At 41.0% G+C, this 18,335-nt stretch overlaps 1 protein-coding gene across 1 annotated transcript in view; it reads right to left on the reverse strand.

The window, feature by feature from the left end:
• CENPF (centromere protein F) overlaps positions 1-18,034 on the reverse strand; it is a 63,487-nt gene extending 45,453 nt beyond the window's left edge. The window contains exons 1-7 of the mRNA XM_069544949.1: positions 17,730-18,034; positions 14,781-14,983; positions 13,309-13,505; positions 6,125-6,246; positions 5,607-5,698; positions 3,177-3,468; positions 1,861-2,063 (exon numbers count right to left, since the gene is read on the reverse strand). Coding sequence (XP_069401050.1) covers positions 1,861-2,063; positions 3,177-3,468; positions 5,607-5,698; positions 6,125-6,246; positions 13,309-13,505; positions 14,781-14,942 — 1,068 coding nt within the window. The 5' untranslated portion in view covers positions 14,943-14,983; positions 17,730-18,034. The remainder of the gene's footprint in view (positions 1-1,860; positions 2,064-3,176; positions 3,469-5,606; positions 5,699-6,124; positions 6,247-13,308; positions 13,506-14,780; positions 14,984-17,729) is intronic.
• Between the last annotated feature and the right edge of the window lie 301 nt (positions 18,035-18,335).

Consider the following 18,335-nt stretch of genomic DNA (forward strand, 5'->3'; position numbering starts at 1 on the left):
TACCAAGACAGACCATATCCTAGACCATAAAACAAACCCCAAGAAATCTAAAAGAACTGAAATGGTAGAATATGTTCTCTGACAGCAAAGGAGTCAAACAATAAATCAATAACAAAAAGAGGAAAATCTCAAATACTTGGAAACTAAACAAGGTATTTCTGAATAATCCACCAGACATAAGGGAAATTTATCGCATTAAATGTCTGCATTAGAAAAGAAGAAAAGTCTCAAGTCAATAAACTAAGCGGCCCACCTCAACAACCTAGAAAAAGAGCAAAATAAACTCAAAGCAAGCAGAAGAAAATAACAGAGGGCAGAAAAACAAAAAAAACTGAAAGAGTAAATAGACTAAATCAATGAATTAAAGAGCTGACTCTTTAGCAAGATCAATAAATGAGCCATAAAACTGGAAACTCCCAGCGACAGTGACCAAGAGAAAAACAGAAGACACAAATATCAGAAAGGAACAGGGAATAAGCCTGGCCTACAGTCAGCAGAAGAAGAAGGAAATATTATGAACGCCACATATATAAATTTGACAATTTAGATGAAAGTTACTTTAAAATCACAAACTAACCCACCTTATCCAATGTGAAATAAATCATTTTAATAGTTGTCACTATTTTAAAAATTGAATTTGTCATTTTAAAACTCCCAAAAAGAAATCATCAGGCCCAGACAGTTTCATGGAGAATTCTACCAAATGTTATAAAGAAATAACACCAATTCTACACAATATCTTCCAAAAAATCAGAAGAGGAGGGAACGCTTCCCAATCCATTTTATGAAGCTACAATTACCTCTGATACAAATACCAGACGAAGACAGTACAAAAAGATAAAAGAGCAGACCAACATCCCTCATAAATATAGACACAAGAATCCTTAACAAATTATTAGTAAATAAAATTCAGAAATATATAAAATGAATTCATTTTTCTCTACTCTTGTCGCCATATAGCGCACTATCAATGTGCCTGATACCTTTTCGTTACATCCCCCATTAGGATGAAGCTCCATAAGGGCAGTGCTTTTTGTCTATTTACTCACTGCTACTGCCGCATTCTAGGTTGTCTAGAACAGTGCCTGACATACAGCAGACTGTCAATAAATATTTGTCAAATGAGTCAGTAAATGACTCAAATTGCATCCAGAAACAGACTCACAGATTTAGACAGTGAACTAATGGTTGCCGGGGGGAAGGATGGGTGAAGGGATAGTTATGAAGTTTCGGATGGACATGTACACACTGTTATGCTGAAAATGGATAGCCAACAAGGACATACTGTTCAGCACAGGGAACTCTATTCAATGACATGTGGCAGCCTGGATGGGAGGCGAGTTTGGGGGAGAATGGATGCATGTATATGTATGGCTGAGTCCCTTCGCTGTTCACCTAAAACCATCACAACACTGTTATCAGCTATACCCCAATACAAAAGAAAAAACTTAAAAAAGAAAAAAGGTTAAATGGCAGAAGGGTATATATTGGTTTCCATGAGTAGATCGATTCAACTCTTATCATATGTCCTAAACCTCTTTTGAAGCTCCATGACTTCAAGCGCCTCCTCTACGTATCAGGCACCTGCCAGATGCTGTACACACATCTCCATTCTTCACCACCCTCTGAGGTGCGAGAGAGATCAGCAACCTGTCCAAGTTCCTCACCTAAAAAATATACAGTCCAGATTTGACCCAGATCTACCAAATTCTAAAAGAACTTACTGTTCAACTGCAATCAATACTGCCTAGTATATATTAATAAGGTTCATTACTAATATTTATTTTACAAGTCTAAGTATTTCCAAATAATTGTATGAAAAAATGCAGATTTATCAATAACTAATGAAAAGTGGAGTACCTTGGTTGAGGCCTGGTCATACTGTGAAGTTGTTCTCACTAGTTCATCCCGGGTTTTGTTCAAAACTTTCTCTTTTTCGTTTAATTCCACTTTTGCTTTCTCCAGTTGGAGTTGGAGTTCTTGAAGTTTATTCACTTGGCCTTTCATTTCTTTTTCTTGTCCTTGCAGACGTAGTTCCAGCTCACTAATCTTGCTCCTTAGTTCTTTAAATCACAAACAAAACCCATACTTCAATTAACACATATTTTTCACAAAGAAATTTACAACTAAACTCAGAATGTATCACCGTTACCACACTCTGAAATCTTTGGTGAGTCAAATAGAAATCAATTCACATTAAACAAAGAAGCTTTTAATTGGATTTAATTTCAATATTTAGTTTTTATTGTTATTTGTATTCAAAAATCCTATTAAAAGCAGAAGAAAACTTTTATGTTTTCATAGAAAACTTGTGGCAGGGGAGAATGCTTTTCTAAAATCAGGAATAGTATTTTATTGAGACAACTGCAAAAATTGTATCACATGTAATACCCCATGTTAAAATTACCACTTGGTTTTAGACACCCTAAAATATTTGCTTGCTTGTACCTGTATCAATGCAAATGAGTGCTAAGCAGTGAAAACTTCATCCCCCTGTGTTCTCTAGTGGCTTTACCTCCAATAAAGAGCAAGACAGTGTGAGCCTCTCTACTGCCAAAATTAACACTAATTTTTTTTCATTTTTTTCTCCCCACACATACACAATACTGGTTCCAAAGGCACTGGCCGTGCAATAGCTAGCTCTCACCAGTGCACACTGATGGTGATTTTCAATCTATCACAGCACTGGAAATGATCGTAGTCTGCAGAGCAGATTCCAAAACACCACCTGGCACCCTTGGCTGTCAGCAGCAGCGTGGCGCAGCAGCCAAGGTTACAGGTTTGCCCCCATATGGACAACCTGGCAGCACACAGAAAAGCCGTTCTGCAGACACATGCCACACCTCTGGCCAAAACTAGCTTGTTCCACGGGCCACAAAAGGAGCCAGGTGAGAAGCGCAGGGAATGTCAACAGTAACCACTTTTCCCTGCTTTGGAAAGTCAAAGCCACTCACCCTACTTTTGAAGTCTTCACGGCACCAGCTTTTTAGTAAACTAAAGGTATCTTTCCAAATGGTGATAGCTTTTTTCATTATCCCAAAGACACTATTTTCATATCACCAGGCTGGGATGTTAACCACGGATGGGTCTAACAAAACAGATTACCACTTTCTAGGATTAAAAGTGTCTGGAGTCATGTCTGAAATTATCTCAGAAAATTTAACTCAAGAAGTTACCTTGGTTCTGTGCTTTTAACTGATCCAAAAGATGAGAATTGCTAGAATTATCACAGAAACTGCTATTAGCATCTGTTTTCCCTATTTGCAAAGTTGATCTACTTGGAGTCACTTCTTGTTCCCCAGAATAATGAGATGCAGAGAAATCTCTCCTAACTGGAGTTTTTAGAGTGTTAGATGAAAGACGGCTTGGGGTTTTTTCTTGTTGCCATGAGAACACAGATGAAGAAGCCTGATGTCGGGCGATGTCCCGGTGATTCATGGTGCTTTGGGGAATAGCCTGGCTTGCTTTCTGTAAAAACAGAAGCCCTTTAGAGCCCTTTAGAAGTCACAATATTTAAGACTACGTACTAGACTCACAGACATAAATATGCTCATGAAAGAGGAAAGTGGTGGTTGGGGAAAAACTACTACATGTAATATAGATAAACAAGATCTTACACACAGGGAACTATATTCAATAACTTGCAATAAACTGTAACAGAAAAGAATATGAAAATGTGTGTGTGTGTGTATATATATATAACTGAATCACCTTGCTGTACACCTGAAACTAATACAACACTGTAAATCAGCCATACAACAACTAAAATTTTAAAAAAAGACTACGTACTTATTTTCAAATAGAACATAAAGCCATGCCAAGAAGGTATTTAATAGCACTTCTACTGCGTACCAAGAAAGAACATTCATCAAGTCAGGGGACCCACTGAGTCCCATTACCCAGTGAAATGTTCTAACGGTCAGACTTACCACTGGAAGGTGAAGCCAGCACCATCTGAGGTCCAATCTATTTTAACTGGGCTCAGCTTTTGTATTTATCCTGCATCCCTCCTATACTTCATAAAAACGCATGTGAGCACTCACTGCCATTGTGAATTTTGAAATATGATCTTCCTTTGCCCATCCTTGGTCCCCTCCCCCTAGAGCTTTGCACACAGAGACTCAGAATTCAGTACTAACCAAAGAACTTTTCCATCTTCCACCACACTGTTCCCCCCAAGAAATGTCCTAAGAGGCATTCTGTATTACATAAAACACATTTGTGGATCTTCTGCTGTTTAGAATCCTGTTTGTTCTCTCTGTCTCCATTCTGACAAACATCAAGTCACAGCTACAGTAGCCGAGTTAAATTTTTTATAGCAGGGGCTTTTCTCACCACGGGGAGAGGTTTAATGTTTCTGGAGACTCATAGTCCTCCACAAAATAACTCTGGGAACAGATGTCAGGGCCAGAATTGATACCAATGACTGAAATGGGTAACAAAACAAATGATATTTCCAAGACAATCAGAAGTTTCCTGTTTAACTTTTATTCGTGTTGAAAAGCAATGCCTTTGCTATGTATCAAAACTCTGGTGATCTCAAAACAAGGGTTAAAGGCTTAAAAAAAAAATTAAAATTGCTAAAACTCTAACAGGTACTTTTTGATCCTCGCTATTTGAGGCATCTACTTATAAATTCAGCCTTAACCTGTCTGCTAAGTTGGGCCATCTCACCAAGTTCACATGCTTAGTGCAATTGTGCCATTCAGTACCAAACTGGAATTTAAAAAAACAAACAATAAATAATACCATGTGAGCAGAAATAGGAAAGGTATATTCTACAGATACAGGACTGACCCTGAAAATACCTGGTAACTAAAAGCTGGGGTTCCCAAAACATGCGTTTTATTTTATTGATGTTAAGCAAATCTTTTCACCTACCTCTCTCAGCCTTTTTTCCCCTATCAAACTGGAGTTTAAATCCCTTGTCAGCTACTTATTTAAAAGAACTAGAGAGGTTATGTTGACAACCTTCTCACCTGAAATAAACATTTCATTAATAATGATCCCCAAACCTCTCATCCCTGTTAAAAGTGAAAGTGAAGTTGCTCAGTCATGTCTGAATCTTTGCGACCCCATGGACTGTAGCCTATCAGGCTCCTCCGTCCATGGGATTTTCCAGGCAAGAATGCTGGAGTGGATTGCCATTTCCTTCTCCAGGGGAACTTCCCGACCCAGGAATCGAACCCGGGTCTCCCACATTGCAGGCAGACGCTTTACCGTCTGAGACACCAGGGAAGCCCTAAGGTCTGAATAGGAACCAATTGCCTCCAGGTGCCAAAGTCAGCCAGGAATAACTGGTCCCACCCTCTCCAAACATATTCTTTATCATAAGATCTTAAGTATGTTTCCACAGTTTCTGGGGAATTTGGGGCCTATTTGATATTTAGGGATAAAGTCACCTGCCCAATCCATTTTATTCCACTCTTAACCTATTTTTAAACTTAAAAATATCGTAACCAATGAGCCCAGAACTCTGTTTTCTCAGTGTAAGAAAAACGGGTCAATCCTATGCAGAGCAGATTTTTCCTTCTTTGCTCTATCCTACCTATATCAAAGTACTTCTTCAACTGCACACTCCATTAAACGGCCCATAATTAACTTACCTTTGCCTGCAAGGCTTTTACCTCTGCCTCTAATCTTTTTCGTTCTTCAACTTCTTTATTATATTTCTCTTTTAGATCTTCATATTTGGAACCTAAACACAGACAATGAGATACAGTTTCAGTTTGATCACTGATTTTGCAAAGAATCATTATGATAGTCTAGAAATGAGTATCTTCATACATCAGATAGAAAGAACATTTTGGTTAAGGCAACCAATACTGCTCAAATTACCCAAGTATTAAAATGCATGGAAACACAAGTATTTTGAATATTCCAAAGCTGAATTATTTTAAAAAATACCATAGACGGATAAAGTGAAAAGCTTAAAGGCTGACTGATGGTGCAACATATTTCAACAGATACACAAATATATGTGTAACAACTAATGGCTGCTTTTTGTTGTTGTTTTTAATGCTTAAATTAGAAGCTGAATTCAAGGTTGAATGATTTCATTTTCTTGGGCAGAATGAAAATCTCAACAAAAGAGCTATTTATACAAAGGGGAAAGAATCCTTACCGCTATAATACTGGCTTGGTGTGAGCGGAGTTGCAAAAATTTTCTGTGGTGTAAGGCATGAATTCAGAGAGACATCCGCAGATTGTGCCGCTTGCTGGCTTCTTTCAAGTTCAGATTTACACCTGTGAGAAAACGACCCGAGAGGATGCCACACCAGAGTCACAGCTGCAGAACGCCAACACCACACATTCCCAGAGAGCAACAAACTGACAAGAAAACCCACCGGCTAAGAATTCCTGCCACTGCATTTATCCAACAGACACTTCATAAGAACTAATTGCGAGACAGTCCTTTGTCTCCAAAGGAACTCGGTCTGGTTAGGAAAACAGAAATATAAGCCAGCCAATTACAGTGTGATAAAGGCTATAATGAAGATCTGTAATAACCACTATCATAGCAAAGAAGAGTTGGGAGGGTTGGGACACATTCCAACCAAATTTTATATTCTAGGCCAAAGAAAGACACGGTGCTACCAAAAAAAAAAAAAACAAAACAAAACAAAACCCAGAACTTAAGACAGGAGGACATTGGTATCATTGAGGCAGGGGCTCAAATCTTGAAACTAGATAACATTACGTATAATATTGTCATTATATTAATAACATAGACTTTGGCAAGATCCTTTTGACCTACCTTCTAGAGAAATGAAAAGAAAAATAAACAAATGGGACCTAATTAAACTTAAAAGCTTTCACACAGCAAATGAAACGATAAATAAGATGATGAAAAGACAACCCTCAGAATGGGAGAATGGAGAAGGCGATGGCACCCCACTCCAGTACTCTTGCCTGGAAAATCCCATGGACAGAGGAGCCTGGTGGGCTACAGTCCATGGGGTCGCTAGAAGTCGGACACGACTGGGTGACTTCACTTTCACTTTTCACTTTCATGCATTGGAGAAGGAAATGGCAACCCACTCCAGTGTTCTTGCCTGGAGAATCCCAGGGACAGGGGAGCCTGGTGGGCTGCTGTCTACGGGGTCGCACAGTCAGACACGACTGAAGCGACTTAGCAGCAGCAGCAGAATGGGAGAAAATATTTGCAAATGAAGCAACTGACAAAAGATTAATCTCCAAAATATACAAGCAGCTCATGGAGTTCCATATAAAACTACAACAGCAGGGCTTCCCTGGTGGCTCAATGGTAAAGAATCCACCTGCCAATGCAGGGGACATGGGTTCGATCCCTGATCCAGGAAGATCCCACGTGCCATGGAGCAACTAAGCCCATGCACCGCAACTACCGAGCCTGTTCTCTGGAGCCCCAGAGCTGCAACCACTGAGCGCACGCATCCCAACTCCCAAAGCCTGCGTGCCCTAGAGCCTGTGTTTCACAAGAGAGCAGCCCCTGCTCACTGCAACTGGAAAAAGAGCCTGCGCAGCAATGAAGACCCAACACAGCCAAAAATAAATACGGAAATAAAAATTATTTTTTTAATCAAAAAAATGGAAGATCTAAACAGACATTTCTCCAAAAAGACAGACAGATGCCCAACAACATGAGAAGATTCTCAACATCGCTCATTATTACAGAAACACAGATCAAAACTGCAGACAGGTATCACCTCACACAGGTCAGACCAGCCATCATCAAAAAATCTACAAACAATAAATGCTGTAGAGGATGCAGAAAAAAAAGAGAGCCCTCCTGCACTACTGGTGGAATGAAAATTGATACAACCACTGTGGAGAACAGTACTGAGGTTCCTTAAAAAAGCTAAAAACTACCATATGACCCAGCAATCCCACTACTGGGCATATACCTTGCTGCTGCTGCTGCTGCTGCTGCTGCTAAGTCATTTCAGTCGTGTCTGATTCTGTGCGACCCCATAGACGGAAGCCCACTAGGCTCCCCCATCCCTGGGGTTCTCCAGGCAAGAACACTGGAGTGGGTTGCCATTTCCTTCTCCAATGCATGAAAGTGAAAAGTGAAAGTGAAGTCACTCAGTTGTGCCGACTCTTAGCGACCCCATGGACTGCAGCCTACCAGGCTCCTCCGTCCATGGGATTTTCCAGGCAAGAGTACTGGAGTCGGGTGCCATTGCCTTCTCCGGGCATATACCCTGAGAAAACCATAATTTAAAAAGACACATGTACGCCAATGTTAGGGCTTCACCAGTGGCTCAGCAGTAAAAGAATCCACCTGTAATGCAGGAGACATGGATTCAATCCCTGGGTTGGGAAGATCCCCTGGAGAAGGGAATGGCTACCCAATCCAGTTGTTTTTTTGCCTGGGAAATCCCATGGACAGAGGAGCCTGGCAGGCTACAGTCCATGGGGGTCACAAAAGAGTCAGACAAAACTTAGTGTCTGAACAACAACGACAACCCCAAATGTTCACTGCAGCACTATTTACAATAGCCAGTTCATGGACTCAAGCTAAATGTCCACAGACGAATGGATAAAAAAGATGTACAAATATACAATGGAATATTACTCAGCCATAAACGGGAAAGAGATTGGGTCATTTGTAGTGATGTGGATGAATGTAGAGTCTGCCACATAGAGTGAAGGAGGCCAGAAAGAGAAAAACAAGTAAATCACATATTAGGACATATATAAGGGATCTAGAAAAATGGTGCTGACGAACCCGTCTGCCAGGCAGAAACAGAGAATGGACTTGTAGGCTAAGGAGGAAGGAGAGAGCGGGGGGATGGAGAGAGCAGCACTGTCATATACACTGCCATGCATCAGACACTCGGCTGGCGGGAAGCTGCTCTGGACCGCAGGGAGCGCAGCTCAGCGCCCCGTGACAACCCAGAGGGCTGGGACGGGGGGCTGGCAGGGGGGCTTAAGAGGGTCGGGACATACACGTACTTATAGCTGGTTCCCACTGTTGTACAGCAGAAACTAACCCAGTATTATAAAGCAATTATACTCCAGTTAAAAATTAAATAAGTAGAAATTTTAAATAAATAAAAACATAGCCTTGATATATATACCATGCCTTTTATGACATTTTTTAAATGCATATATAAAAATTAAGTTAACTTCATGCATGTAGAAAAGATACTGGCAGGAAACAGACCCAAAGAAATAGAGAAAGTGAGCTAAACACAATCATTCTCAGTATGTGTGGAGCATTGGTTCCAAGACCCCTGCAGATGACAAATATCCAGGGATGCTCAAGTCCCTTATATAAAATTGGCAGTAATATCTTCAGCCCTTCATATTATTAGGTGTGGAAGCTGAGGATACAGAGAACCTGGACTGTGCAGGTGTCAAGTATCCTTACCATTTAAGTCCTAACACCTTTCAAAAGAACTCAATTCTTGCAGCTTGACCTGTGTCTCTGATTTTCCCTTAACACAAGAAACAAAATGAAACTCCTCAGACAATTGCTAATGATGGGTACCATTCTGTTTGCCAAGGACACATTACTCAAAGCAGGGAGGGAAGAAAGGAATAAAGGAAGGGCCTCAGCGCCCTAGCTCCTCCCGGCTCTAAATTCTGGCCAAGAAAGAAGAGTAATGTTATGAGCCGAAAATGGCTATGCAGCAAATAAAATCACCTTCGAATTTACAATAAATAACACCTCTCCAATAGAAATGTTCTAGTAGTGTGAAAAAAATAAGAAATAAATGAATTCAATCTTAATATTTCACTCAATATTTTTGATATTATCATTTCACCTCAATGCAAAAATCATTAATAAGGTATTTTACATGTTTTTGTACTAAATCTTCAGAATTTGGAGTTCAGTGTGTACTTCCAGCACACCTGCACTTACACTAACCACATTTCAAGTGTCCCACAGCCACATGTAGCCAGTGGCTACCATACTGGACGCTGCAGATCTATAGACTTCCCAAAGTGTAAAAGGCTGGTGACTCTGGAGAGAAATTTTGAAGAAATTCGCAAAATTGGTGTTTCTTTTCCCTCTCAAATTCATATCTTATCTCCTTTTCCCTATCTTTTCATTTGAAAAAGTTTCTTAATTTTAAATATTAAATAAAAATATACCCTGCTGTTATTTTTATAAACCTTTGTATCACCTGTCTCCTAGGGAAAAAAAACACACAAACTATCACCACTGAAAAAAATGTACTAAATTAAGCTCTTTTCTACTAGGTTTCATTTAGCCAAGCATCTCTTCCTCAAATGTTAAAATATGAATGTTTCTGTCTAAATTATTAAAATCAATATTCCTAACATTGGCACCCAAAATGTTCTTTTCAAAGAAATGATTATTCCAGCATACTGAAGTGAACTTCCTACTTCCCAAGCACCTGCTTTCCAAAACAAAAGCTTCTTTCATTTATTCATTCAACAAGTATTTGAGGACCTGCAATTGCCAGGTGCTAGGAATACAGTGATAAACAAGACAGACAAAGATAAAGTTTAGGAAAACAAAGAATAAAATAGACATTTATCATTCTAACATTGCAACTGAATAGCCACCTTACACATGGATAGAAAACAAAATTAGAAAAAGACTGCTGTGTACCTATCATCTTCATAAAAAGACAAGCATACAGTCAACCCTTGGTACCTTCAGAAGGTTGGTTCTAGGACCCTCTTAAATACTAAAGGGCTTCCCTTGTGTCTCAGCTGGTAAAGAATCCACCTGCAATGTGGGAGACCTGGGTTTGATCCCTGGGTTGGAAAGATCCCCTGAAGAAGGGAAAGGCTCCCCACTCCAGTATTGGCCTGGAGAATTCCAGGGACTGTATAGTCCATGGGGTCGCAAAGAGTCAGACACAACTGGGCTACTTGCACTTTCACTTTAAATACTAAAATGTGCAAAGGCTCAACGCTCATATAAAATCACATAGGTAGCATCTGCATAATAATCTATGCACATTTTAAATAATATTTTAAATCATCTCTAGGTTACTTATAATACCTAATATAATGTATATACTGTGTTAATAGTTGTCAGCATGCAAATTTAATTTTTGCTTTTGGAACACTCTGAAATTTTTTCCTCAAATATTTTTGACCCTAGTTGGTTGAATCTGTGGATGCAGAACTCATGCAGAACTCAACTCTCAATTTTTAAATGTTCTACCTTTCAAAAATATGTTTGCTTTGTAGGTAGAATTAAAATAACCACAAGCTATGCCTGGAAAAAAGTTCTTGGTATCAAAATACTTATTAAATACAAATGGAAAGACACTAATTTACAATCCAGAAATTCAGGTGACACCCTAACCAAGTGGTGGTTTAAAAGTCAAATTGAATCATGTACCCTCTGATATGAGGCACTGAGAAAGGCATGTCACTGGTTCTGTGATACTTTTACCAAAAATCCATAGCCTCAGTCTGACCCAGAGATTCTCTCCAGGATGACTCTGCCCTCCCAAAGGGCATTTGGCAGTGCCTGGTAACATTCCTGACTGTCAAAATTTGGAGATGGGGTAAGTGCTATTGGCATGTAGTGCGTGGAGGCCAGGAATTCCACGTATCCTATGGTGAACAGGGCAGCCTTCCACAGCAAATAATCCAGTCCTAGGTGTCAGCTCTGCCATTGCTGAAAAACAGCGGACAAATCCAAATTGAGTACTATTGTACAATAAAGGGGTCTAGTGCTCCTTAAAGATGTCAAAGTCACAAAAGTCAAGAAACCATCACAGCTTAGGGAGAAAAGAAAACATCCACTAAATGCAACATGGAATCCTGGCTCAGGTCCTAGAGTACAAAAAGGACATTCCTGGAAAAATGAGTAAGGACATGACTGGAAAAATGAGAGAAATTCCAATAATAGTACTGAATTAATATTTATTTCTGGTTTGGTCATTGTACCCCAGTTATGTAAGGTGTTAACAACTGATTCTGGAAGTATGAAGTTATTTAAAAATAAAATTTATTCTTAAAATTTCTAGGGGAACATTTGCAGAATTAACATGGGGCAATTTGCTAGTCTTTTTTGCTTTTAATCTTCCACTGTTAGAATCAGAAGATTCCATTTATAAGCTTGCAGTGCTCAAGTCCCACTAAACTTTGATTAATGCCTCTAGTTGTTTAGGGATTTTTTTTTAATGGAAAAATAGTAATAAGCAGTTTTTTTAAAAATTGCTTAAATATGGCATTGAAATTGGTGATTTTTTCCACATTTAACAAGTATTTTATTGGCTGCCTTTTGTAAGACGAGCAGTTTTATTTTTTTAATTGGAGTATAATTGCTTTGCAATGTTGTGCTTGGTTTCTGCTGCACAGTAAAGGGAATCAGCTCTATGTATATACTCCCTTCCCTCTTAGACCTCCCTCCTACCCCCAACGCCCCCAGCCCACCCATCTAGGTCGTCACAGAGCACTGAGCTGAGTTCCCTATGCTTTACAATAGGTTCCAACTAGCTATCTCTTTCATACAAGGTAGTGTACGTATGTCAATCCCAATTTCCCCATTTCCCCCACCCCCCTCTTCCCCAACTGTGTCCACGTGTTTCCAGGGCAGGAACAGAGATGCAGTCATAGAGTGAAATCAGTGAATTGATTGGGGAATTCTTAAGATGGAAGAAGGGTCTCCCAGATGGGGATCTCAGTGGGAAAGTCTTCCAGACTTCACTTTCCTCCTCTCCAGCTAAGATTCCGTGGCACCCAGCTGGCACCCAAGTTCATTCACTCTCTTCCACACTCTCAATTACTCCATTGACGTCTATCCCATCACCCTTGCCCCCAAACCCTAAATCAATCCTCTGGGATATCTTCTCAGCATTTACATCCCACATGCTAAAGAAAAAAAGAAAAAAAAAAAACCTTCATACAGCTCTATAGACTGGTCCCACTATAAATTCCTGGCCTCCAATCTTAACTGAGCTCTCAATGCTCCTCACCCTTTGGGACTAGTTCTCTCCTCTACAACAGCTTTTCCATGCAGAGAAGACACAAGCCGTCAATATAACCCAAGTTTTAACTTCCCTCCATCTTTCCAGTAACCACTGTTGACAGTTTGGGAATTTATCATTGCACCCCCCTCGTAACAAACACAGTGCCTGGCACATGAGGCAGCTTAATAAACATATACTGAATAAGTAAATGAATAAGCCAGCAACCATTTAATGAATTCACACAGCCCTGAGCCATGCGACAACAGGACTGAAGCGTATAAGAATTGTCCTCAAATCACTGTCCATTCCACTGGAAAGAAAAAAACTGCAATATGTAGTAGTAACATCATAAAAAGGACACATCTGATAAATACATATGCAGACATCCATAATAAATACTATTCCCAAAAGTTACCTTTTAAGTTCCTGTTCCAGCTTTTCTATTTGCTTTTTGCTCGAGTTCAGTTGACCTTCTTGGAAATTCACTTGTGACTCTTTGACTTGAAGTTCATGAGAAATCTTCTGCTTCGTCTTCTCCAGATTTTCACATATTTCCATCAAGCTTTGGTTCTCCCTTTTCAGGTTTGCACCCTCAGTTTTTTCATTCTCAATCTAATGGGGATTGTTCAAAAGGAAATACATCACTTACTCATGAACTTATCAGACATTACCTGTGAATCTGAGTCTAACCCTGACGACTAATTTTCTGAGATACGATTGTAATAATCCGGAAGTCAATGCTTGATGAACAAAGAAATCCTAGATGATCTCATTTTGAAGTTTATTAATAGAAAAGTTTTACAAAGTCATGTATTACACTGTCTTTGGCTAGGTCTACACATACCAATCCTAGAGAGGCTTTAATATGCTTTCGAGAATTAAAAAAAGTTAACCTTAGAAACCCTCTCTTAGCTATTCATTTTCAAGTTCAGTTGCCAAAGCCAGTAAGTGTAAGAAAGTGAAAAATTCTCCCACTAGCAAAAACATTTTAGAAGCAGTAATTGTTATTACTACTTTCGTATGAAAGAAGTACTACTTAAGTTTCCATTTACTAGTCCAGGAGAGATCTGGGAACTCCACCGTGAAAGCTCACTGTCAGAAAGCAGTATCTAGGAGACTTCTTCCGAGAAGGCAATGGCAACCCACTCCAGTACTCCTGCCTGGAAAATCCCATGGACAGAGGAGCCTGGTAGGCTGCAGTCCCCGGGGTCACTAAGAGTCGGACACAACTGAGTGACCTCACTTTCACTTTTCACTTTCATGCATTGGAGAAGGAAATGGCAACCCACTCCAGTGTTCTTGTCTGGAGAATCCCAGGGATGGGGGAGCCTGGTGGGCTGCTGTCTATGGGGTCGCACAGAGTCGGACACGACTGAAGCGACTGAGCAGCAGCAGGAGGCTTCTTTGGTGATCCAGTGGTTAACACTCTGAGCTCCCCCTGCAGGGAGTGTAGGTTCGATTCCTGGTCAGGGAACTAAGATCCCACAAACCGCACAGCCCCACCACCCCCCACCCCCTCCAACCCCGGCAAAAAAAGCGTGGTATCTATTTTGGCTGCAAAGTGGTCTCATACTGACCCCAGATTCAGAGCTAAAGACTTTTGGCCATGTTGGTGCTGAATGCGAAAGCAATGTCCCATTCATGGTCCCTAAGAGGAGTGAAAATGGAACTCGGCACTCCTACACACAAGCACATAAGCAGAAATGAGGACAGAGGAGGGAGAAATAAGGTGATCACAATAAAAAAAAGGCTCAGTAGAGGAGAGGAAGGAGGATTACCACCTGAAGACAGCAAAATCATCTTCCTCTAAATTAAAAAAGGACCAAGATAAAACTGTTGATCCAAATAATGAGTGAACAGTTGTAAATACCAGCATTTCGGTGATACCTTCTGTTTTTGCTTCTGCAATGCAGCCTCCAGGGTCTCAAGCTGAAACTGCCTTTGCTGCCTTTCTTTCTTCAGTTTGTCGAGCTGGCCTTCAAGCTCTTGAATCTTCTGAAGAGCTCTTGTAGGCAGGCCTTCCTTCCATTCTTCCAAAGCCCAGCTCATTTTGCTCTCCTTTCTTTATTACTCAAACATTTATAAATAAACTGAAAAGAATAAACAGACTGTTGATCCTACCACAGTAAAATGAAACTTATAGTCTCAGAGACAAACTAATCTACATAACCACCTCTAAGAATCAAATTTCAAAACTTCTTTCAAAAAATAACAAAGTATGGCATCCATCTAGCCACCCTCTGCCAGGTGACTCCCAATAACTCTGACTGCGAAGTAGTACACATTATGCTCATTTGGTTTCACCTTGCTTTCGGTTTTTCTTATTTCTCATTTCTTACTTCTCATTAGGCCACCTGCTTTCTACCACTCAGTTCATTTTCATTATACAAGGTATGAATTTTTTGGTACAAGGCTTCTGGCGAAATTGGGCTTACAGGACAAAGAAGATGCATAAGTTATTTTGCAAACACTTGTCTTTCTTCTCTTCATGTCATTAATTCCCACTCATACTCCATCCCTCTTCCTCCAGGAAGACTTCCCTGGGGACATCCATCATAATCTGGTGTTTTCTCTCCATCAGAGTCTTCTCATGGCACAGGTACCGCCTCCTCCTCCCACGTGATTATCATTTGTTGAGTCGGTGCACAAATGAACAAACTATAAATGCCATACAAGCCCCAGAATCACTGCAAAATGCAGTCAAGTCAGTCTCCAGGCCAACTGTGACCAGGAATCAGGTATATAGCCTCAGTGATTCAAATCCCTTCTCAGCTATAGGCAAGATGTGTGGCCTTGGGCGTGTTATTTAACAGGTCTGTGCTCTGGTTTCCCTGTTTGGGAATAATAATGGTGGTGACTCCCTAAACCTTTAGAAAACTATCTCCTGATAAGCTTTCCATACATATCAACTATTATATTAGTCCCTGAAAAACACTTTTTCATTTGTATATTGCTACATATGGTAACAAGACAGCAATAGCCTACCTCTTTCTGGGACATATCTTAGAAAATTTAAATCAGCTGAGAGAAAAGTATGGCAATTATTCTTTTCTCATTAGCCTTTAGAACTTAAATAGAAGGAAAAAAAAGCATTCATTTTCCAGTTATTTTAGGAAGGGGATGAGAATCTGTTTTTTTTTTACTAAATGAAGTTCGTAACCATTTTAGTGTTTTGTTTCAATCGACTTCATCAAGGAAATTTATCAGCATGATTAAAAATTAGTTGATGAAAATACTAAGAATAATAATTTTTTTTTCCAAAAATTAAAAGAGAAGCAAGGGTCTCGGAAAGCACATAATTTCAAGCCTTGGAAAGTGGTTTTCTTTCCCATTCTCCCCTCCCCCTTAATTATTTGAACACAGTATCTTAAACCCCATTCCCATCTACCCAAAAACTACTTCAAGGAGTGTCACGCCTCTGCAGCAACAAAGACAATTTACACTTCCCCAATAGGGAAGCTCATCTATTATAAACTAGCTCGTTCATTCAGGAGTTCAGGGGTGCCTTCAGAGGAACACAACTATAACTCCTAAACAATTCTGCCAGCCATGGAAAGCATTACATCAAGACACCATAGCAAACAAAATATTAAAACAAGCAATTTAAAAAGGTGATACAGACGATGGAAATAAACACAAGGACGACTGGCAAGTTAAATGCTTTTCCATTTCAAAGTCTAAGATACAGCAAAACATAAACGGTTAAAGCAATCACCAGACCCAAGATAATATTGATTGGAGGGCACGACTTCGAAAGATTTAAGGTATCGGTCATTCACCAATCTATATGGAGCCACTAGGGCAACAGGACCAAAAAAATTTTTTAAATGTAAACCTCAAGATGAAAGAGGCAAAGGGGGTGGGGGGCGGAGCCTGTGAATGAAAACTCTGCCTGCTCCTCCAGGACAAGCTCGAGAATAGGACTCAAAGTCGCTCCGCGGTGGCACTGTAGGCGAGGACTCCAGTTTCTTGCCGAAGATGGGGATTCTGATACAGGGAAAAGTGTGAACCCGGCCTGCCGTTTGGGCACTTTATGGGGTTGAGTGATTCGGGCCTGGGAAGTGTCTTCCACTTGGTTAAGACAGAAAGAGCATTTCTGGAAGGATCGTAGCCCTGCAGATCCTTTTGGCAGGAACCTTGACTTCCTGGGCTTTTCTTCATCAGCCCACCCCCTACCCCCTTTGCCTCTTTCATCTTGAGGTTTACTTTTTTTTTTTTTTTTTTGTCCTGTTGCCCCAGTGGTTCCATATAGATTGTTGAATGATTGACACCTTAAATCTGTCGAAGTCGTCCTCTCTCATCAAAATTAAAATTTCAGAGTCCTTATCCCATAGCGCAAGCCAGATCCACAGGCGCAGTCCAATAAACGCGTAAAGAAAGGGAAGGCAAGAGAAAATGCTCTCGCAACGAACAACAGGCACACCAAAGCGTTGCCCAGATCAAACCTCTCAAATCCCAAGTTGGCATCTCCTCCAAGCGACAAAAGACCGATGTCCAAATTTCAAACAGGAGGTGTAGAAAGGATGCCAGTGAAACACCTGCTGAGCTTCAAGTCCCTTACCGTACAGAGGAATCAGTTCCCCCAAAGGGCAGAGCAAGGGCTCCAGACACTAGCGCAAGCCCACTTTCACCCGGAGCACAGGGGCGCCGAGACCCCTAAGAACCTGGCCCAGGGCCGATTCTCTAGTCCGTCGGGTAGGAGGAGGCAGCGGCCCGCGGCACCTTCAGTGCCGAGAAGCGCCATCCCACAGGCATCGCCGCCCAGGAGCCCCCAGCACAAGGACCGCGGCTCCCTCACGCCCGCCGCCAGAGCTGGGACCCAAGGAGAACGCTCACCTTGCTGGCGGGAGAGGGCAAACAACCCCTCTCAAAGGCGAGTCCTTGTCCAGCCTCCGTGAGCTGGAGCACAGAGGCCAATTCAAACTGCCCGCGACCGCCACCCGTTTTCGATTCGACCGCTTCCGGCCTCGAGACTGAACTCGGCTGCAAGCCTATTGGTCACTATCAGAGGTTGTGAGCCAATCGGCTTCCGTATAGTCGAACGGCTGCCTCTGATTGGCCCTTTTGGATGGATTTAAAAATCAAGCCAAGTCCGCAGAGGGGCCGGGGCTGGTGCTACAGGGTTTTTTGTTGTTGTGGGGAGGCGGAGCCCACGTGCTTTAGCCGAGGCTGGGAGGCGTTACGAACCGCTGTTTCCTCCAAAGGCAGGGAATGGGACGGCGGATTAGGAGGGTGTGGTCTATCGGCTACAGCCAGCGGGAGAAGGCTGCCAGGTGAAAACTTAATACTTCACACACGTATCTACTTACTTATTAAATATATAATTTAGGACATATCTGCTAAAGTACTATTCTGGCAGACATTCTTCCTCCTGTGTCATTCCTAACGATTCTTTAGGAAAGTATTCTTGTTTTTATTTAAAGGTTAACTGAGGCACGGAGA

The sequence above is a fragment of the Ovis canadensis genome, chromosome 12, assembly GCF_042477335.2.
Source record: "Ovis canadensis isolate MfBH-ARS-UI-01 breed Bighorn chromosome 12, ARS-UI_OviCan_v2, whole genome shotgun sequence".
NCBI classification, from domain to species: Eukaryota; Metazoa; Chordata; class Mammalia; order Artiodactyla; family Bovidae; genus Ovis; species Ovis canadensis.